The 20535-nt window shown below is 59.8% G+C and overlaps 2 protein-coding genes across 5 annotated transcripts; one reads left to right on the top strand and one right to left on the bottom strand.

Moving 5' to 3' along the window:
* The first annotated feature begins 1359 nt into the window (after positions 1–1359).
* On the top strand, positions 1360–4714 carry SDCBP2 (syndecan binding protein 2). 2 transcript variants are annotated; one of them, XM_075109109.1, is made up of 9 exons: positions 1360–1438; positions 2049–2119; positions 2247–2331; positions 2595–2698; positions 2892–3053; positions 3394–3569; positions 3634–3805; positions 3960–4051; positions 4158–4714. In XM_075109109.1, the coding sequence occupies exons 2-9, from the start codon at positions 2066–2068 to the stop codon at positions 4210–4212; spliced, it is 900 nt and encodes a 299-aa protein (XP_074965210.1). In that variant the 5' UTR covers positions 1360–1438; positions 2049–2065; the 3' UTR covers positions 4213–4714. The 2 variants fall into 2 exon arrangements, with proteins under 2 accessions (XP_074965210.1, XP_074965209.1); XM_075109108.1 differs by lacking the exon at positions 1360–1438 and having other exon boundaries at positions 1997–2119.
* Positions 4715–6259: 1545 nt separating this feature from the next.
* SNPH (syntaphilin) lies at positions 6260–19058 on the bottom strand. 3 transcript variants are annotated; one of them, XM_075108518.1, is made up of 5 exons: positions 18995–19058; positions 10838–10915; positions 9859–9960; positions 8165–8314; positions 6260–7497 (listed from the first exon to the last, which is right to left on the bottom strand). In XM_075108518.1, the coding sequence occupies exons 2-5, from the start codon at positions 10879–10881 to the stop codon at positions 6366–6368; spliced, it is 1428 nt and encodes a 475-aa protein (XP_074964619.1). In that variant the 5' UTR covers positions 10882–10915; positions 18995–19058; the 3' UTR covers positions 6260–6365. The 3 variants fall into 3 exon arrangements, with proteins under 3 accessions (XP_074964619.1, XP_074964620.1, XP_074964618.1); XM_075108519.1 differs by lacking the exon at positions 9859–9960; XM_075108517.1 differs by lacking the exons at positions 10838–10915; positions 18995–19058 and having other exon boundaries at positions 9859–10260.
* Between the last annotated feature and the right edge of the window lie 1477 nt (positions 19059–20535).

Below are 20535 nucleotides of genomic sequence, written 5' to 3'. Positions count from 1 at the left end.
GGGAGCTGCTGGGGCACCAGCGTCATGCTCCGCCCTTTATTGTGACCACTTCAAGGCGGAAACTTGAGGTGAGCTTGGGTTTCTCTTCCTGCAAAGGTTTTCGCTTTAATTATTAACTGGTGCCAGGCAGTGCCGTGGCTTCCAGCTGGAGATAAGTCAGGGCTGGTGGGAGCCTGGAAGAAGGGTGAGGGGAGCCTGGTGCCCTCAGGGCCAGCGGTTGCCCCCCGTGCCCTGGGCACGCAGCCCCCCACTGTGGCTCCTGAGGCACCCACAAGTGCAGATGGGGTGCAGGTCCTTCCAGCTCCAGTTCAGTGGGGATTAAGGTTTTGGGGCAGGCATAAACCCCCTGGGAACCATCCTTCTCTGGCTGCTGTAGGATATCTCCCTGCCCCTGCTCCTGGCCATGTTTATCAGTAGTTGAGCTGCTCTCGTACCTGGCTGGCTGAGGCAGTCGGGCACTGTCGGGCTAAAAATAACACAAGTAAATAAAACACTTCCTCCTGGCCTGGTGTGCAGGAGCAGAGGTGGAGAAAGCTGGGACGTGCCTGGCTGCTGCTCCGTGGTGGGGCTGGACCTGTGCCGACAAGGTCCTGTGTTTATGCCACTGGTTCCAGGTCCAGCTGGGTGCATTCAGGAACCCACTGCCTGGCTCCTGGGGACACGGTGGCCCATGGCATCCCCAGTGTCAGCAATGGGATGTCGCAGGTAGGTGCTGGAAGGCTGGATCCCAGGGTGACGCGGCGATGTCCCATAGCAGCAGCATGCCCAGGTCTGCCCCATGCCCTGATTCAGGTGAGCTCCGTGCTCACTCAGATTTTCCACCTTTGGCGCGGGACTCCCACGGGGACGTCATGCCTGGCGCGTGCCTCAGGGCCACTGGTGACAGCTGGAAGGGTGCAGGACACGGTGTCCTGGTCATGGCTGTGTCAGCCCCACGCGCCTGGGCAGCAGAGTGTCAACAGGAGCCGGCCGCCCACACAGGGCTGCTCATGGCAGGGCACCCTGCTTCACCCCATCAGCAGCGCCTAGGTACCCGATCTGGGGCTCCAAGCTGCAGTGGCCCGGGCTGGGGCATAAGGGCTGTGCTGGGGCCCAGCTGTGAGCCAGTGCCGGCAGCAGTGGCACCAGGGGGTGGTGATGCGGGGGGGGGGGGGGGGGCAGCCCACCGTGGTGGCTAGAGGGGGAGCACAGCCCCATGCCTGCTCCCCGAGGATGCCTCAACCCACAGAAAGCCACAGCAATCCCTGACCCTATCCCTATCCCTGCAGTGCCAGGGCCCTGTGCAGCTTTGACTTCACCTTCCTCTTCCTCACCTGTGCCCTACCTGGCAGGGGTGGCGGTCAGCTGAGGCTGCCTGGCCCCTCCCTGGGCCAGGCACAGCTATAAAAGCCCAGGGCTGGGCAGAGGGCAGCACACAGGAGCTGGGAGCTGTTGGCAGGTCAGTCAGGGGGAGCTGGGGCTGGGGTCTGGGTGTCTCACCCATCCAGGGATGATGCTGCTGGGCAGGGGGATGCTGCAGTCCCTGGGCTGCATGCGGGATCCTCTCTGGTTCTACAGGGCTCAGAGCTGGGTCTGGATTTGGCCCCTATGCCCTAAGGTTTGGGCGATGTGTTCTGGGGCACACAGTGCCACAGGGAAGGGTTGGGCAGCATGGCTTCGCCATGGGCACAATGTGGGGTGCACTGAGTGACTGAGGGGACTGATGGGGGTTTAAAGGCAGCGAGGAGTAGTTGGACGGGCTGTTCCCATGGGACATCGTGTTCCCATGTCTGGGTGACGCTGGAATGGCCCCACTGGGCAGGTGGGTGCAGGGAGCAGGACCTGCCACCAGCCAAGCAATGCACAGGGTGCCTGTGCCCAGCCCGTGGCCACGCGTGTCCCACCTCCCAGGAAGTGGTGGAGGTGGTGGCCCCGGTGACGTGACCCTGAGTCATGCCGGAGGCCCCGGCTGACAACCTGTCTCCGGCACATGAAGCCAGGCACACGGGCCGGGAGGGATGCTTGGGGAAAGGTGCCCTGTCCCTGAACCGCCCTGTTGCTATTCCCAGGCGTGGCAGCAGCAACAATGGCAACACTCTACCCCTCCCTGGAGGACATGAAGGGCCACCAGATCTTGCAGGTCAGTGTCAGCACAGCAGTGTTACTGGGGGTGAGAGCAGACCCCAGTGGGTCCCTGTGGGGTCCTGCCCTCAGAGGGACCCCAGGAAAGGGGAACACAGCCTTGAGCAAACCCCATCTCTTGCCAGGCGCAGGCAGCTGCTGGGGTGAGGACCCCCGCCACGACGGTGGTCGCAGAGAAGCCGAAGCTCATTTCGGGCACTGATAATGCAGGTTGCGATTAGCTCTCCCTGTTGAGGGGTTGTCTGGGGGCAGGGGAGTGATGTTCACTGTGGTGGGGGGCTCAGCTGAGACCCCCCCCAGCTCTCTGGATGGGTAGGGGATGGGATCTGGGTTGTTTTTTTCCCTTGGCCCATCCCCTGCCATGTCCTTTGTGCCAGTTGCTGGCCCATGGTCCTGGGGGGCTCATGGGGGGGAGGCAATGGCTGTGGGTTGGGGACCCTGTGAGCTGAGGCTGCCCTTGGTGTGTCCTGCAGCACCGCCCATGCTGTACCCCAACCTGGCTGAGCTGGAGAACTACATGGGGCTCGCTCTCTCCAGTGAAGAAATCCAGAAGAACCTTCTCCCAGAAGGCAGCACTGTAGGTGTTTGGGCTGGCGGGTCTTGCTTGTCCTGCGCAGGGCTCCCCCCCATGCCGCAGCGTTGCTGCTGAGGGGTGGGGTTCCTCTGGGGGTGCATCCTACCCAGGGAAAGGATGCAGCATCCCCCTGAGAGCAGATGTGCACAGGGCCCTGTGGCCCCACCGGGCCCGCTGACCCCCATCTCCACCGCAGGCGCTTACCCCCGCCGGGCCTGCCCCGGGCCAGCTGGTTGCCCCCCTAAGCGGCAACAATGCAGGGCTGCGCCGGGCAGAGATCAAGCCAGGTGTGAGGGAGATCCACCTCTGCAAGGATGAGCGGGGCAAGACGGGGCTGCAGCTGAAAAATGTTGACCAGGTGAGGGGGCTGGGCTGGTGTGGGGCTGGGCTGGCATGGCACAGTGTGGCATAGCGTGACACAGCATGGCGTGGTGCTCTGTGGCATGGCATAGTGCAGCACAGCAGGGCACAGCATGCCACAAGCATGACAATACAGCACAGGGTGACACGGCACAGTGCATCATAGCAAGCCAATATGTGGTATTAAACGGTACAGCGTGTCATGGTGCGGCACAGCAGGGTGCAGCATGCCATGGCATGGTGTGGTGCAGCATGGCGCAGCGTGGCATGATATAGCATGGTAGATGGCACATGACTGCTGCCCAATCCCTGTGCCATTGCTCCTGCTGCGTCCCCAGGGCATCTTTGTGCAGCTGGTGAAGGCCAACTCGCCGGCAGCGCTGGTGGGGCTGCGCTTCGGTGACCAGATCCTGCAGATTGATGGCAAGAACTGCACAGGCTGGAGCAGCGACAAGGCGCAGCGAGCACTGAAGAAGGCATCCCCAGAGAAAATCATCATGGTAGTGCGGGACAGGTGAGCAGGCAGGGGGCAGGCAATGCTGGCAGCAGTGCCAGTGCTGACCATGCTCTCCCCACAGGCCTTTCCAGCGCACTGTCACCGTGCACAAGGACAGCACCGGCAACATTGGTGTTGTGGTCAAGAAGGGGAAAATCGTGTCACTGGCCAAGGACAGCTCTGCCGCCCGCAACGGCCTCCTCACCCACCACTACATCTGTGAGGTGAATGGCCAGAATGTCATTGGCATGAAGGTAGGGGCTGTGCACAACTGGCAGTGCAAAACATACCCAGGGGTGCCCAGGATCTGTCTGGGGCAGCCCTGTAGGGGCTGGACCCATAAGGCACTGCCACGGGATGGTGGGCAGAGCCCAGCATCCCACAAGACCCACCTGCTCTCTCTGGCAGGATAAGCAGCTCACGGAGGTGCTGGCAGGGGCTGGGAATGTGGTCACGCTGACAATCATCCCCACCGTGATCTACGAGCACATGGTCAAACGGTGAGACCGCAGGGCTGTGGTGCCTGACCCCACCCTGCCATGGCCCCACAGTGTCCCGAAGGAGCCCTTTGGGCTCCCCCAACTGAGTGCCCATCCCTGTTCCCAGGCTTTCCGCAGGACTTGTGAAGTCATCCATGGACCACTCCATCCCTGACCTCTGATGTGATTGCTGCCATCCTGCCATCCCGGGGGGCCGATGCCAGGGTGGACAGCCCCTGTGGCCAAGCCTGCATGTGCTCCTGGAAGCTTGGAGGGGCCACTGAAGATACCCCCTCAGCATCCCCAAAAGAAGCAGTTTTAGCACAAAACCCCTCATCCCTACAGAGGCTGGTGGCTGCAGGGTGGTGCGGGGGGGAACGCCAGCCTGCGATGTCCCCCGTGTCCCCTCATCCCTCTCCTCCCACTCTTCCCTCTCAGCATGGCAGGGATGGGGCATGTGCCTGTCCTGGGGTCCCCATGTCCCTGCTCAGGCCAGCCCCCACTTGGGGCAGACACCAAAGGCCGGCTCCAGCCAAAGCAGACACAGACCCAGTGACGTTTATTACATCCACCACAGACAGCAAGTACAGGACAGGGGAAACAAGAAAAGCGGTGTTACAGCTTTTTAAGTTCTGTATTTAAAAAATATATAGATTTGTCTTTCAAATATAATCATTACATTTATTTCTTGGCAAAGCTTTGGATAGTCTAAAACAGACGTGTACACAGATCCACAAATACATTGCACAAGAGATGTATATCCTAGCTCCGCTTACATCAGCCGCCCCGGCTGCCTTGCCACCGTTTCTTATTTCCCCAAATACTTCACCCAGCACCCAGTGCCGTACCAGTGGCTGCCACTGCCTCTGCCGCTCCTCAGCGCGGGCAGAGCTGCTCTCCCATGCCCCAGCTGCTGGACGGGGGCTGTGGGAGATGCGGGACGTGGTGTGTGCCCGCAGGAGGACCAGTGGATGCCGGCATGTGGAGCATTGCCAGTTCCCAGGGCGCCTGGCTGACAGCACCCCTGGGCAGTGGAGCAGGGTTGGGGGGGACACACCATTAGTTCAAGTCACGAAGAAGCCACAGACATTCATTGGGTGGGAGCGCCGCACGCTGGGGAAGCCCCAAGTCTTGTGTCTTGCCAACCCCCGCTGAGCAATCCTTGCTGTCTTTGCTTTTTAAAAAAAAAAAAAAGGCATGTTTTTTTTCTGGAGGCCACCAGCAAAGTGGGGATTTGGCTGGGCCAGGGCAGGCAAAGGCACTTGGCTCTGCCTGCACCCCCTCGCTGCCTCCTGGCAAGGGCATCCCCAAGCTCTAGCACAGGGCAGCACCACCAGCATCACTGCTGCTGAACCCGTGAGAGCCCCCACTCCACTCCACGGCAGCCAGAGCAGGGATGGGCGGTCCCCCCAATTCACTGCCACCTCAGCCCCCCCTCACCCAGACGACAGGGCTTCAGTCTGTACCAAAAAAAAAAAAGTGAATATAGTGCAAAGCAAAGGGAGGGAGGGAGGGAGGGACCGAGGCTTCCCCAGGGGCCGCTTGGCCTCGCTCGGTGGTGCAGAAGCCACAGCCCGGTTCCATCCAGGTGCGGGGAAGCATCTCCCAAGCAATGGGTGGTTTGAAGAGGGGCTGAGCAGGGCCTGGCCAGGGCACTGTCCTGCCAGCGGGAGGAGGACGGACACTGAAGCAGCTCAGCAGGCTGGGGCGAAGGTGCCCCACAGGCTCCCAAGACCTCCCAAACTGATCCAGAGCTGGTCCTATGTCTGGGTGGGCTCCTGCTGTCCTCCCACCTTCAGCCAGGCTTTGCCATTATGGTGCAACCTGCACCTGGAGCAAGAAATGCACCCAGAGGGGGACCTGCTGTGACCCCTCCCTGCACCTATCCCCACTGCCAGGTGGCTCCTCACCACTGCCCACCCGCAGCAGGGCTGGCTGTGGGGCAGGGCAAGGACAACTGAAAAGCAAGTGCAATGAAGAGCGAGCCCACCTAGTGGGGTGCAGCCCCCACCACAGCCAGAGGCACCGCAGCAGTGGCCAGGCAGGGGCATCCATCAGGCAGGGGGTCACAGCATGCTGCTTGGTGCCATGTCCTGCATCACCACTTGGCACCTCTCTTCCAGCAATGGTCCTTTCCCTCCTCCAGGATAAAGGAGCTGGGGGATACAGCATGTCCGCACGCACCCATGGACCCCCCCACCCTTGCCCCTTCCCACCCACCCGGCACTGCATAATGAGCTGGAGCCAACGAAGGACCCCGGGAGAGCGGGGACACGCCAGGGCTTTACAATCAGTGGTCAGGTCCTTGGGGCAGGCGGGGGGCGTTGCAGGGGGGTCAGGGCTGGGCATTGCCCCTGGGGCTGGCAACGGGGCGACAGCCCATCCTGCGGATGGAGTGGAGGGCCACGGTGCAGCAGCCCCGCAGCAGCGAGCTGATGTTGTAGATGGGCTGGCCCTGCCGGCGCTGTGAGCGGCACAGCCAGGCCACTGTGGGCACTGCCGGCACCACCACCGCCAGCAGATCCACAATGAAGTGACGGCTCCAATAGCTCTTGGAGGGGGCGGCCTCGCAGCCAGTCGCCTCCATCGTCTCCTCCTCCACCACACAGGCGATGGCCACGGAGGGGCTGGCGCTGGGGGGCTGCCGCACCGCTGGGTTGCAGGGGGCACCCCCTTCGGCCCCGACACTCGCTGTTGAGGCATCAGGCTCGGCCACCAGCAGGTCCGTGGCCCCGGTGGGGTTGGAGAGCTCGGGGCCAGGCATCATGTCTTCCATTTCAGAGACCCAGGCTGAGGTGGGGCTGCCCAAGCTGCAAGCCTGGGACTTCATCACCTTCTCTAGGATGGTGTCCAGGTCGGGCTGGCAGGGCACGAAGTCTGTCTGGATGGCCCGCTCCTGCATGCAGCTGGCCTGCACCCCAGCCTCCACGCCACCCCGCAGCCCCAGCAGCTTCTCGTAGGTGGAGCTGGGGGGCAGGCGGGCACCAGGCTCGCCCCCCACCTCCAGTGGGTCCGTATGGCCGGGCACCTCCTCCGCCCCCACGAAGCCGCTGTCAGCCCCCTCGTCCAGCGAGATGGTCTGCGAGCCCCCCACGTTGCGGTCCCCAGCCCCCTGGTCGCTCAGCTTGGTGTAGGTGGAGCTGCGGGTGAGGGAACGGGCTGGGGACCCCCCAGCCGACTCGCCGGCCCCCTCCTCCTTCAGTGCCCCATTCTGTGCCACCTCCATGCTGTGCAGCAGCGTCTCCAGCTTCTTGTTCTGGATGTTGATGTCCACAAAATACTTCTGGAGACCCTTGTCTTTCTCCAGCAGGTTGTTCTTCACCGTGTCAATGACCTGCTTCAGCTGCTTGATCTCCTTGCGGGCCTCCTTCAGTGCCAGCTGGGCCTCCACGCGATGGCACTCCTCCTCGATCCAGTCCTCCTGCATCCGTGACAGCTGCGTCTTCAGGTCCTCAATCTCAGCATCCCTGCGAGAGATGGGGAGGGCACTGCCGTGGCACTGAGGGGGCTGTGAGGCCAGCCCCATCCTCACAAGCCTGGCACCAAGTTGGTGCCAGATCACCCAGTAACACCTGTGACTGGGACCCAGGGATGGATCCAGGGCTTGGGAACCTTCAGGAGGGATGCTCAGGGCCCCTTGGGAGCAATGCTTGGCCCCTTCCTGGAGGGGGTGCAGACCCTGGGCTGCATGGGGACAGGCAGGTGCCCGCAGTGGGTACATGGCAGCTGGCAAGCTGGCAAGGTCATGCCTAAGCCTGAGAGAAGCAGACGGGGATTAGCCACCCTCTGACGCTGAAATTCAGAAAAAGCGTGGCAGAGACTTAACTGGGGGTGCAGGGGAGAGTGCAGCCACCACAGGTGGGACATATGGGCTCTGCAGACCCAGAATCCACGGCTCCCCAGTTGGACAGGCAACAATGGCAGATGCCCGTGTGCCTGCAGTGCCACTGCAAAGCTGTGAGCCCGATGCCCGGGCATGAGCCTGAGGAAAAGCTGTGGTGCTGGGAACTGAGAGCACCCAGAAGGACCAGTCCCATACAGAAGCTGCCACCACAGGCAGTGGTGGCTGGTGCCAGGACCCTTCCTGGAGGCTCCTGTGCCAGGGTAGTCTGTGCCCACTGCCCCCACGCTCACCTGTCCTGTAGCCGCTCCTGTGTGTCCTTCAGGCGAGCTTTCAGGTGCCTGATGCAGACCTCCTTCTGCTGCAGGGGCGTCAGGTACTGCTCTGGTGTTGGAGGCTTTATCCCGTGGTTGTCACTGCAGAGGTTGTACTTGGCCGAGCGTCTGTGGGGACACGGCTGTCACCCACCCACCAGTGCTGGCACTGGCATAGGCTCAGTGGAGGCACCCCAAGGGAGACACCTCCTCTCAGGGTGCACGGGAGTGCAGTCCCATAGTGCATCCCAAAGGAGTGCCGTGGGCAGGAGGGGCAGGGTGGGTGGCTCAGGGTTCTGTGCTGCCAGTGGGAGGGTGGGTGCAGCTCCCGACGCTGCTGGCACAGCCCACAGCTTCACCAGGGCAGTGGGTGCATGAGCAGAGCTGGGAGCAGGTGGGTGCTGAGGTCTCTGTGAGCACCAGAACAAGCTTTTCAGGGAATGACAGATGCAATGGAGACCCCAGGGTGGGATCAGCCCCATCAGAGACAGAGGCAGAAGATGGGTAATGGGAGGGCTCAGGATGGAGCAGGTCTGGAGCTGGCAGCTGTCCTGCCCATGGAGAGCAAGCTGGGGCATCTGGCATCTGCTCCAGGCTGGGACAGCGGCACATCCAGACCCTCCTCCTTCTGCCACTGGGGCAGATGAGGTGATGTCTCTGGCTCAAAGCCCAGGACAGCATGCAGAGTAGGGGCTGGCCAGGGAGAGAGGACAGGGCTGCATGTCAGGGCTGGGAGGCACACAGAGAGCTGTGCACAGCATGAGACACTCCTGCATTGCAACAGGGTGGACCAAAACCCCTGTGCATCACAGCAGGGTGGTGGGTACTCTCTGTGCATGGCAGCAGGGCAGCCCAAAACCCCCATGCACAGTGGCAGGCAGCCCGGCAGCCCAGCAGCACCAGCAGCCTTCAGCCAGAGACACAAGCATCGCGTTAGGAGCAGGCAGGCAGGACCATGGCCTTGCAACACGGCACAGCAACAGGACAGCCACTGCTCCCTGCTGCGGTGTGTGCAGGCTCTGTTCCCAGGTTGCTCTTATGCCCCTCATATCCTTCCAGGTTTGGTGCCACCTCTGGGAGCTGAGAGATTACTGGGGACAGGCAGGAGGAACCCATCCTGGATGGCCCGAAATGCTGGCGCAGGCTGCTGTGCCCACGGGGCTGGGGCTGCTGCCCGTCCTGCAGCTGGGTGCCTGGCAGGGTTTATGCCTTGGGTGCACCAGGAGCTTCCCACTGAGAAGCCAGGCTGCCACCAGCTCTCACCAGCATGAGGGGATGGAAACAAAGCTCTTGTCCACCATGCCCTTGGTCCTGAAGGACTCAGGGTGCTCTGCAGGGTGCAGGAGCAGAGGGTGGGACACGTGCAGCGTGCAAGCCACAGCCACAGCAGGACAGCAGGGAAGGGGACGGGGCAGTGGGCTGGCAGGTGGTGGGACAGGTATGGAGAAGACACGACAATGGTGGCGGAGAGGTTTGGAGGAAGATGGTGGGAGTCTTTGCGAGACACCAGCAGCTCCCCCAGCTCTGGCTCCCCCAGCTGCCAAACGCACAGCCTCGCTCAGCCGGCCCCTGTGCTCCTGTCCCCACCGGGCACAGCACCAACAGCATCGGTGCTGGTCCCCCCTGCCCAGGAGCACCCGGCAGCCACCCTGGGGCCACGGGTGATGGGTTACCTTGGGGTGGGGCTGCTGTCGCTGCCCTTGCAGGAGCCAGAATTGCTGCTGCTGCTCAGCGAGGAGGTGCCGTAGGTGTCCCTCCCGGGGGGCGAGGGGCGCCTGGAGGCAGGGAGAAGAGGCTGTGTCTCAGGCCGAGTGGCTGAGGGCGCTGAAGACTTAAAGAAGGAGGCAAAGCCACTCCGTCCATAAACCCCACGACTGCCAACCACCACACCGAGAACACACAAGACAAAAGGACAAAACAAACAGCAGGGATCAAAATGGCACAGACACGGTGACGGGTGCAAAGGCAGGGCTGGGGGGCCACCACCCATTCCCTCCCCCCATGGTGTGGCATCCCCAGATGCTGGCACAGCATCCCTGCACCCTGAGGACCAGGAGCCCCTTGGGAGTACCCTAGGAGCGTGGCCCTGGCAGCTTGAGCCACACCACTGCCAGGTCAGCACCTACATATGGGTAGGTCTGCCTTTTCTCTCTGCCCATGCTGCCAGTGGCAGCCAGTTCCTAATAACAGCAGCCCAGGTCATGGAGACATTTGGAGAGGAATAAATGCTTTTTTTCCTCTCTTTTTTCCCCTCTTGCTCTTTATCACTGCAGCTCAAGGAGAGGCTTTTCAAGGGCTAACACACCTCCTCACTTCACTGCCCCAACCCAGTGCCCCTGTGCCGCTGCCCTGGGCCGGGGCCTTCCGCCACCGCCTGCCTTTGCCTGGACGGACAGAGGGGTTGGTCCCAGCTGCAGAGACAGACAGAGAGGGACGGCGAATGCAGCACTCAGGGGGCTGCACGTGTGATGGGGAAGTGCTGTGCAGCACGCAGCGACATGCAATCCCCTGAAAGCCAGGCTGGGGGTTTGTGCTGCAGAGTGGCAGCTCATGGTGTAGGTGGGGATTGTTCCCTCCCTGCTGCCAGCTGGGAGAAGTGCTGGGCAGGCACCAGTGCCTGGTCCCAGGGGCCAGAGGCTGAAGCATATTCACCTTCGTGATCCAGTGGACGAGCGTCTGCTCCCCGGCAGAGACATTGCTGCAGGGCCGTGGGTCCTGGACGTGGGGGAACTGTGGGTTAAATGCAACAGAAAGAGGAGGTGAAGGCAGCGAAACCTCCCAGGTGAGATGGGAGCAATGCAAAGCGCTGGCACAGGGGTAAGCCCCTGCACCAGGGCATCAGTTTCATACTCAGGGCCATCTGTACGGGGTCAGATGTGGACTGAATGCCCTGCACATCTGGGCTGTGCTCCCTGCCTGCCTCCCATGGCCCAGGAGAGCTGGGATGCTGCGTGCCCAGGATCCTGCTCTGGCAGACCATGCTATGGGCACAGGGCGAGGGCTTTCTTAATTTATAAGACAAAACAGAAGCATAGCAGGTCCCTGCCCATGGTCTAAAGCCCCTTTCCCACCAGTCTCCAGACATGGGACAAGCTTTCCCCTGATACCAGGTCCCTGTCCCTGCCAGGGAAGGGAGTTCTGCCATAGGGAAACAGGGTGCCTGCAGTGGTGGTGTTACTTGGGGCAGAGATGGGACAAGGGCTCTGACACACTGAGCTCTGACACTCCGAACCTCACTGAGTCTCCACGCAGGCAGGCAGCTGCCCCTGCAGTGGGCCGGGCACCTGCTCTTCCTTAAGTCAGAACAACCCGTTCACAAGTGAAATCAGGTAAGGAAGGACAGATCCCTGCATGATGCGGCAGCAGCAGCTAATCCCTCGGGAAATACAGAGCCCATTTTCCTGTAAATAAATAGGCCAAATCCAGAGGCTTGTAGCAACGGGCGGGAGCTGCTTGAGGAGGCAGCACCTCGGGCACACACAGGGATGTGAACTGCTGCAGTGGAGGGGAGCTATGGAAAGCATCTGCTCAGCACATCCATCCCACCAAGCATCCCATGGCGCCGCTGTGATGGCCCACTGCACTCACAGGCTGTCGGGGATGGGTGGGCCGGGGCACTGTGTGCCCCCCCCCTCATCCCCAAGTCTATTCACAATGCTGGTATTTGTCCCAGATTTTGGCAGCTCCAGCTCAGAGCAACATGAGTGATGGCACAAGCCAGCTGAAAATCGATGGGAGATTGGAAACGCTAAGTGCTGCCCAGCCCTGGTCCAGGGGACCATGAGGAGTGGGACAAAAGGGGGAGGCAGGAGAGGAGGAGGGAGCACTGCCAGGTCACCCTGATGCAGCCTTTTGCATTTGCCACTCCAGGGCTGTTTTTTCCAGGCTACCTCTTGCCTAATGCTCAAAGTCCACAATGGCCAGCCCAGGCCTCTCCTTTGCCCAGGGTCAGGGCTCTCTGACCTCCAAACCAGGGCACCGCAGAGTCCAGAGAGCTGCAGCAAAGCCAGTGATGTGCAGCTGCGGTGAGCCCCCAGCCCCAGCAGACATGGTGCCCCATGGTACCAGCATCCCCAAGACACAGCGACTGGGATCTGGGGGTCCTGCTGCTCCCCTCTGGGATGGATTTGCCAGGAGAGAACCTGGGCAGAGGGAGGCAGTGCTCTGCCCTGCCAGATAACTGCTCCTGAGTTGACAGCATGCAACGCGGCTGCGGGCTTTGCTAATGCAGCAGCGTGAATCAGCATCCAGTGCAAGAGCTGAGCGCGGCCCCAGTGCCGGTGGGAGCATCCTCCAGCAGCACCATGTGGGGCTGCGGCACAGCCCAGGCTCTGGCCGTGGGGTTCTGCAAAGCTGGGCAGAGGGGCCAGCCCACCCCTTGCTTTTCATGCCACATGGTGCTCCAGCAGCTCTCAGGCAGGGCTTTAGGGAGATTTGCAGCCACAAGGATTAACTCCTCGCCCTCTTGCAGCCCCAGGCCCCGTGCCCCAGCCCGTGCCATGGCAGCCCAGCAGTACCCGGCAACACCGCTGCCTCCTGCTCTTCCCTGTTCACAGCAGTTACCCGCATGCAAAGCTGCTCTGCTCGGGGGTCCCTCTGCTCTCCCCAGCAGCACTGTGGGGTTAATGCAGCACCAGGCAAGCGCAGGCAGCATGTGTGCACCCAGCACACAGGCTGATACCATGCTGGGGCCTTCTGCGAGCACCTCACGCTGCACCCCAGGTGTCTGCCACAGCATCTGCAGCCAGGAACAGCTCTGTGGGGAAGCCTGGATTAGGCCTTGCACCTAGTGAGCTCAGTTCCTCCTCCTCCTCCCACTGCTGCAGACTCGCCTGGCACCCATGTCGAGGCTCAGCGCCTCTCGTGGTGCCAGCAGGTTTAGGGGGTGAGAAACTCAGAGGAGCCCCATGCTGCTGTCACATGCTGGCCAAGGTCTGCCAGTGGGCACTGAAAGACCGTGGAGTGGGGAGCACCATTCTGCACCCTGCATGGGTCCCTGTCTCACAGACATCATGGGCTGTGCATCCCCTCCTGGCCGGGTACTAGCTTTGCCTCACCAGGCTGCCCCAGCGTGGCTTGAACAAGCAGGCTTGAATTTAATCACTGCTAATGAATTGTCGCTGCCTTTATTCCCAAAGAATCAATGGGCCATTTCAGCCTCCCCAAAAGCGTCACCGTGCAGTGGGCTGCCAAGGACAGGCAGGTTGGGCAGACGAAAACACACCTTCCCACATGGTATGTGGCTAATCTGCATCTAAAGGCAGAGGGAATTACTTATTTGCACCCAGAATTACCACTATCACGTGGACGAGGATGAGCACCTCTAGTGCAAAGGGAGCCTCGCCATGAAAGCAGGAGGAAAGCCAAGACTATCATACCACATCTGAAATGCACTAAAAGGAGAAGCAGTGAAGACCTCTGCTTTTCCAGTGATTTGCAGAGGGGTCTGCTCCCACAGAGGGGATGCCCCTGCCCTCCCAGGGACTCGCTCCAGCCAGGACCCCACCTCCCTGCAATGCCTAGCACTTCTGGTGGCTCTGGCTCACTGCCGCGGCTGCTCATTGATTAGGCATCAGGAAAAACAGACGGAGATCAAATGAAAGCATTCCAAGATTAATAACTGCCTCCCTGAGCATGCTGCAAGCTTGCCAGTGAGGAAGGTGATGGCAGCCGTGAGGGCCAGGAAACATAGGGGAGTAACCAAGAGCAGGTTACTAAAAATCTAAACAATATCTACTAGATGGGGCTTGGGGCAGGAGTCAGAGCAAAACTGCAAGGGCAAGCAGAAAAGAAGAAATCCCATAAAAACATTGGAGTGGAAAGCAACCCAAGCAGGGCAGAGGGCAGGCAGGCTCAGTGCTCCGCGTCAGAAGCATCAAGGACTGGGATGGCAGAGCTGTCCACAGCCAGCCCTGCGCAGGGAAGGCAGCTCCTGCTCAGCACAGGGATAAAACCCCAAATACAAACAAAGAATCATAGCATCGTAGAATTATTAAGATTGGAAAAGACCTCTAAGATCAAGTCCAACCATCAACCAACACCACCATGGCCTCCTAAACCATGCCCTGAAGTGCCATGTCTACATGTTTTCTGAACACCCCCAGGGATGGTGACTCCACCACCTCTCTGGGCAGCCTGTTCCAATGCCTGACCACTCCTTCAGTAAAGAAATTTTTCCTAATATCTGATCTAAACCTCCCCTGACACAGCTTGAGACCATTTCCTCTTGTCATATCACTTGCAACATCAGGAGCCTCGGCAGCAGGAGACGAAACCTGCGTGCATGCAGGGTGACATGCCACTGCCAGTGACTCCCGGTCTACAAATCCCCAGTCATGCAAAGGGTGGATGAGATAAAGCCAGGTCTCACGCCAGCTGAAAGAACGTGTGGGGAAGGGATTTTTTTTCCACCTTATTTTCATCTTTGCAGAATGAGGAATATGGGGAATATCTTGCAGGACAGAGAAGAAATGGGCGAGAATCCCTTCCTTGTGGGTTCATCCTTACGGAGCTGGCAAAAACAGCCTGTGCCCCAAAAGAGGGGATGTGTTGAGGGCACAGGCTCTGGAGAGACCCTGAGCAGCAATAATCCAGCATCAGAAACAGGCACTGAACTCGGCGACACAAACTGCAAATGCTGATCCCCACAGCCAAAGAGTTCACCTCCACACCGTTACCCCACCAAGACACACAGTCCTGGCTCTGTAGAACAGCCCAGGCTTGCAATTATACAGAGATTTTAACAGCTGCCACCAGTGCAAGTGTGCAGGTACCGGGAGTGAGGTTAGGGTGATTTGGGGAGTGCTGACTTGTCCTCATGCTGGGAAGACCAGTGGGATCCTGCTCAGTGCAGCACCTCTGCAGCTGCTCTCGCTCCCTGGGGATGCTGGTACAGGCCAGGGTCTGACATTCCAACTTACACCAGATCCAGAAATCATGCTGCAAACGACCTGTATGTGTTTCAGCATCTTGCAAACCACCCCAAAATGCAGCTCAGGGGACGGGCAGGATGAACACTGCTCATTGCAAGGTCTAACACTCTCTCCTGGAGCCACCGACAGCAAACCTCCTGGCCCATAGGGGAACAGAAAGATAGCTCTTTTGAAAACAACAGCACAAAATAGTGCTTATTCTGTGCAACATAATTAGCCTGGGGAATTCATGCTAAATAAAAGCAATGGTCCTTGATAAGGAAACAGCTGGAGTTACAGCATGAAAAGCTGATAGCCCATGCAGGGTGGGATGGAGCACAGTCGGGCACGAGAGCCTCTCACCCCCAGGACTGGAGACCTCCCTCACCAGCACATTGTCCATAACTGCTCTCCGAGCACTTTCTGTGCCTGCTGTGGTCAGCAGCGTGCACCAGGCAGGGCTCAGCTCCAGACGGGGCTCAGCCTCAGGCAGGGCTCAGTCCCAAGCAGGGATCAGGCAGCTGCTGCTCCCCACACCTGCATCGGTAACAGCATCTGGCACCGGCACCCCCTGGTACAGCACGAGCCCCATCCCTGCCAGCACAGGTTGCTCAGCCTCAGCATGTCCCCTGGGGCCAAGAGCCCCACACGCTGCCACCACCCACGGTGGGTGATACAATGGGGCTCCAGGTGCTCCCAAAATGTAACCCCCAGTGCGTCCCCAGCTCCCACTGGCTGCAGAGGGGATCTGGGGCACCGCCACCCCACAGATCACACCATGACAGCAATGCAAAGCCAGACAGGTGGCACAGCGGTGACAGAGTTCCAGCAGAGCATCCCGAGGCTCAGCCTGGTGCCCCAGGGGAGGATTTCCTCAAGACTTGCAGCTTAGCCATCATTTTGGGATCACTTGCCAAGAGAGGGGCCTCTTTGGCTTGAATGCCAACGCTTCCACTCCACTCTGGATCCCCCAGCCATGCCAGCAATGGACAGACGGGGATGAGCAGGTATCTCTCCTCCTAGAAGCATTCTGCATGGGAATTGGGGTCACAAGACCCGCTGGAGAGACCCTCGCTGTTGGCTCGGTGAAGCCTCTGATGACTCCTCAGCTTCTTCCTCCAGGGGTTTCACGACCTCAGGCTCTTGAGTTTGCTCCCGCGAGCTTCTGAGGTGCCTGACTTTGCTTGACTTTTGCAGGGTTCAGAAGGAACCTGCTGCTGTGCTGGCCCGAGCTGCCCCACCAGCTCATCCTGTCCCCACACGTGACATGCAGAGAAGGTGCAAAAGCAGGCGGGCTTGTTTGGTAGCCCCAGCCCCAGCCCTTGGCACACAGCCGCCCAGGACCAGCAGCCATTGCTTTTCCCCGGATTTCTCGCTCACTGCTTCTTTTGTCGGGGTTCCCATCACCCTGCTCACTGCTGGATTCCCTTGTTTTCCTTGACAGATCCTGCTGTAGGAGCATTTTGCAATGATGGCACCAAGCCCAAGTGTCTAAGCGCAGCTTTACCGATTCTGCAGAAACCTCAGGAGAAGAACTGTGCCTTCCCTGTGGGTCCCTCCCCATGAGGCGGGGGGGGGGGGGCAGCCGGGAGATTTTCAGTCTTCCAGTATTAACAAGATTAAAAGCAGAGAGCAACAGGGAGAGGGGAATCACAGCTTCATTTTCCTGGGGAATAAAAAGGGCTCCCGAGGAGACCTCTCCGCCTTTCTGACACAGGCTCTGCATTTCCTTCACACTAAAAATAAGCGAAGTGCTGAATATGGCAAACAACCAGCAACCTGATTTGGGATGGAGCACTGCATCCCCAAAACAGCAGCAATGCCAGGATCAGTTTGTGCTTGAAAAGGGACTGGGATGCAGTTGGGTCGTGGTGGGAAGGAGCAGGATCTGGCAGCCAGGGCCAAGGCCAGCAAAGGTCCAGTGAAGGAGGCGGTCAGCGCCGCAGGCACCATGGGCACTATGTGAGCTGCTGGAGGCAAACACCGGCACAGCAGTGACGATGTCTGTGCTCCTCCTTCTGCCACAGGGGATTTTTTTGGGAGATAGGGGCTGCTTTTCTCCTGCTTGGGAGTTTCCAAGGGAGCCGCAATACCTCCAGGGGCTGGGAAACTCTGCTGCCTGCTCCAGCAGACACAGGCTCATCCTAAAGCAGGCAGAGCTTCACCCGGGTCCTGGGCAGAGGGAGATGCTCCAATTCATGCCAGAGCACAGTACTCAGGGCAAAAGCAGGGACAAAATGCACAGGATGTTTATGCAACACCACTAGAAAAATCAATTTTGCTAAGAGTTGTTGTATCATGTAATGAAACATAAGAGCATCTCCTTTTATTCTCATTTGTTATAAAATGCTGAGTCGACACCCAGAGATTACAGGCAAATAGAGACCATTCGAAAAGATCGGGTTATGCAGCTCATCACTTTTGCAGCTGACCCGGCTGCAGCGCCAAACACAGAGGTGGCAATTCCTGGCCCTCATTAGCTAAAAATAAGGTGTCTGACGAGAGGGAACAGGCTGCTCTCTTGCTGGGGGCCTCGGGGGCAAAGGGAAAAGAGCTCCGTGACAAATGCCATAGCAGCAGCTATTGCCATGAGGGTAGGAGCAGGATACCTGGGATGCAAACCCAGTCTTACCCAAGGCTGGGAAGGTTGGGGGTGCACATGAGATCACACCGCACAGCCCATCCTGTGCAGGTGGTCTGCTGGGGAGCTGAGCTGAGGACCGGTAAGTAGAAGGAAGAGCCCACTCTTTCAGGATAGAAAGGCAAAAACATGGAAGACAAATCAAGCTTCCAGTGCAACAGCTACTCCTCCCATCCGCACCCCCACACAATCTCGGCACAGCGGAAGGAGGTCTTCCCTAACCACCCTCCACCTTGAACGAGGGCTGGGAAAGACAGTGGTCACAGAGGATTAGCCCTGGGTCTCTGCACCGCTGGAATGGCCTGCTTTAACAACACGCCAAATCTCCTGTCTCAGCCCGCTGTGAGGCTGCTGAGGTGTGAGTACAGGCATTGCCCCCTCCTGACCCCCGGCCAGGGACCGCTGCAGCCCTGGAAACCAGGATTTGCACCTGCTTGCACAAGGTCATGGCACAACGCACCCACTGTCTAGGGCGGGTGGGAACACTGGTATTTTATAAGCACAACAAATGCACAGCAGTGGGTTTCTGTGCAACAACCAGGCAGCACTGACCTTGCTGGGGGGAGAGAAAAAGAGCACCCAGCTCATCAATCAGCTCATGTATTTTCTGTATCCCTTTGGCAATGGAACATTAAGCTATTAAATAAAATCTCAATTGCACAAAAGCTCCGGCTCCTGCAACGCCCATGGAGCCAGGAGACACATTTGGATGCTGTATGAGCAGATGTGGTTCTGGTGCATGCAGGGAGGGTCTGGTGTGTGTGATGGGGGGGTCTGGTGCATGCAGGGAGGGGCTGGCTAGTGCACTGCAGGTCTGGTGAGTGTGATGTGTGTCCGATGCGGGCTGTGTGGGTCTAGCGCATGCAATATGGGTCTGGTGCTTGTGATGCAGGACTGGTGTGCGTGATGTGGGTCTGGGTGAATGCGATATGGGTCTGGTGCATGCCATGGGGGTCTGATGCATGTACTGTAGGTCCGGTGCATGCAATGCAGGTCTGGTGCATGCGTTGCGGGTCTGGCGGGTGTGACGTGTGTCCGGTGCATGCGATGCGGGTATGCTGCGGGCCTGATGCGTGACCTGCCTCAAGCACCCTCTGCCCCGTGGACACCCCCCTCCGCCCCCCGATGCGGAGCGGCGCTGGCATCCCCGTGCTGCGGAACCCCCCCGCCCCGAGATTGCAGCCAAAAAGGGATGAGTCACGGCAGCCGCGGGGCCCCGCCGCCCCCCGCCCGCGGCCCGCACCGCGCCCCGCTCACCTGCGCGGGGCCCCGCCGATGTCCAGGGCGGCAGCGCCGGCGGGGGAGGCTCAGCGACCTGGCGGGGAAGGGAGAGAGCGGGCGGTGAGCGGCGGCGGAGCGGGGCGGTGCGGGGCGCGATGCGGAGCCGTGCGCATCCCCCCACCCACCCCTTGCCCTCCCCCGACTCCATCACCTGCGCCGGCCTCCATGGGTGCGGCGGGGTGGCCGGGGAGCGCGGCGGCAGAGGGATGGATGGAAGGATGGAGGGATAGATGGATGTATGAATGGGTGGATGGATGGAAGGAGGGAAGCAGGGAGGGAGGGATGAGCCTTGCAGCTGCGTAATTTGCCTCCCTCCTCTGCGCTCTTAAAGCGACGGCGGCGCGGGTGCCCCTACCCCCCCGCCGGGTTTCCCCCCGTTTCTATGGCAACGTCCTTCTGCCGGGGCGCAGCGCACACCCCAGCCCCCCCAGAAAACCCGTTTTTTGAGGTCCCTCCCCGGCGGCGGCGCCCCGCGGGCCGGGTGCTTCCTGCGCCCGGGGCCGCCGGCGGCGGGTCGCGCTCGGCTCCTCTCCTCGCGTAACCCTGGAGGAGGAGAAGGAGGAGGAGAGGGGAGCCGGGGCAGCCCTGAGCTGCGGCCACCCGGCCCTTGGCGTTCCACCCCCCCACCCAGCATCGTAATTTTCAGCTAACTCGTCCAATTCTTGAGGACATCCGCGCGCATAATGCATGACGCACTTTCATAAAGTAAAATAAATAAATAAAGGAAAACCTTTGCCTCACTGAAATACCTATGGGGCAGCCTGGCAGCAGCGAGACTTCACTCTCCTGGCTCCCAACTCCTGGGCTGGGCTTGAAGAGCAGTGAGCATCAGCAAAACTGAACTGCTGCACAGGGCTCGCATTTATTTGGAGCAGGTTCTCTCGCTTGATGGGAAATCGTGCTGGTAAATGCTGGCACGGCACGTCTAATCTCTCAAGCACAGTCTGGTTACTCATGGTACTACCTACACGTTTCCCTCTGTAGCTATTGGGCTCAACCTTTCCAAACTATTTAATGAGCAAACATGTCGGGTGAGGCTGCTTAGCACTTACTGGAACTCACCGAAGCAACTTGCTGCAGCCCACCTGGCAAGTGGCGGGGCTTCGGCTCCATCTCTGCCCCAGCGACCGTGGCTGAGAGCACCCAAGGTTGGCTACAGACGTGCCTCCAGAGACGGGGAGAGTAGCGAGATGCACATATACACACACCTATGGAACATACATACACGGAACATCCTACATGTATGCACATACATGGAGGCTTACGGAGGGAAACCATTCATGTGCCAGCAAGGTTGGAGCAGGACCTGCTCTTAGTTCAGATCCGGACCCGAGTCCAACAGCAGAGCACAGCTGGTCAAGATGAAAACCCAAGCCCTGTCTCATGCTGTGCATGGGAGTACAGAGCGCACAGCTTACCAGCGCCTCGTGCTTCCCCTGCCCTCGCAGGCTCACTTTGGATCTCCCCCACGGGTATGTCAGAGTTCTGACAAACCTGTTTTGTAAATACACACCAGC

The sequence above is a fragment of the Phalacrocorax aristotelis genome, chromosome 13, assembly GCF_949628215.1.
Source record: "Phalacrocorax aristotelis chromosome 13, bGulAri2.1, whole genome shotgun sequence".
Lineage (NCBI taxonomy): Eukaryota > Metazoa > Chordata > Aves > Suliformes > Phalacrocoracidae > Phalacrocorax > Phalacrocorax aristotelis.
The sequence above is the reverse complement of the archived record's forward strand: the minus strand, read 5'-3'. Positions and strand labels throughout refer to the sequence as shown.

Coding starts and splice junctions, on each gene's coding strand:
- SDCBP2 (XM_075109109.1), top strand. CDS start 2,066: ATGGCAACACTCTACCCCTCCCTGGAGGACATGAAGGGCCACCAGATC. Junction 3,570..3,633: donor ATCATGGTAGTGCGGGACAG/GTGAGCAGGCAG, acceptor CTCTCCCCACAG/GCCTTTCCAGCGCACTGTCA. Junction 3,806..3,959: donor AGAATGTCATTGGCATGAAG/GTAGGGGCTGTG, acceptor TCTCTCTGGCAG/GATAAGCAGCTCACGGAGGT.
- SNPH (XM_075108517.1), bottom strand. CDS start 10,175: ATGGGTGGTGGCCCCCCAGCCCTGCCTTTGCACCCGTCACCGTGTCTG. Junction 8,315..9,858: donor GACAGCAGCCCCACCCCAAG/GTAACCCATCAC, acceptor GTGTCCCCACAG/ACGCTCGGCCAAGTACAACC. Junction 7,498..8,164: donor CAGGAGCGGCTACAGGACAG/GTGAGCGTGGGG, acceptor CATCTCTCGCAG/GGATGCTGAGATTGAGGACC.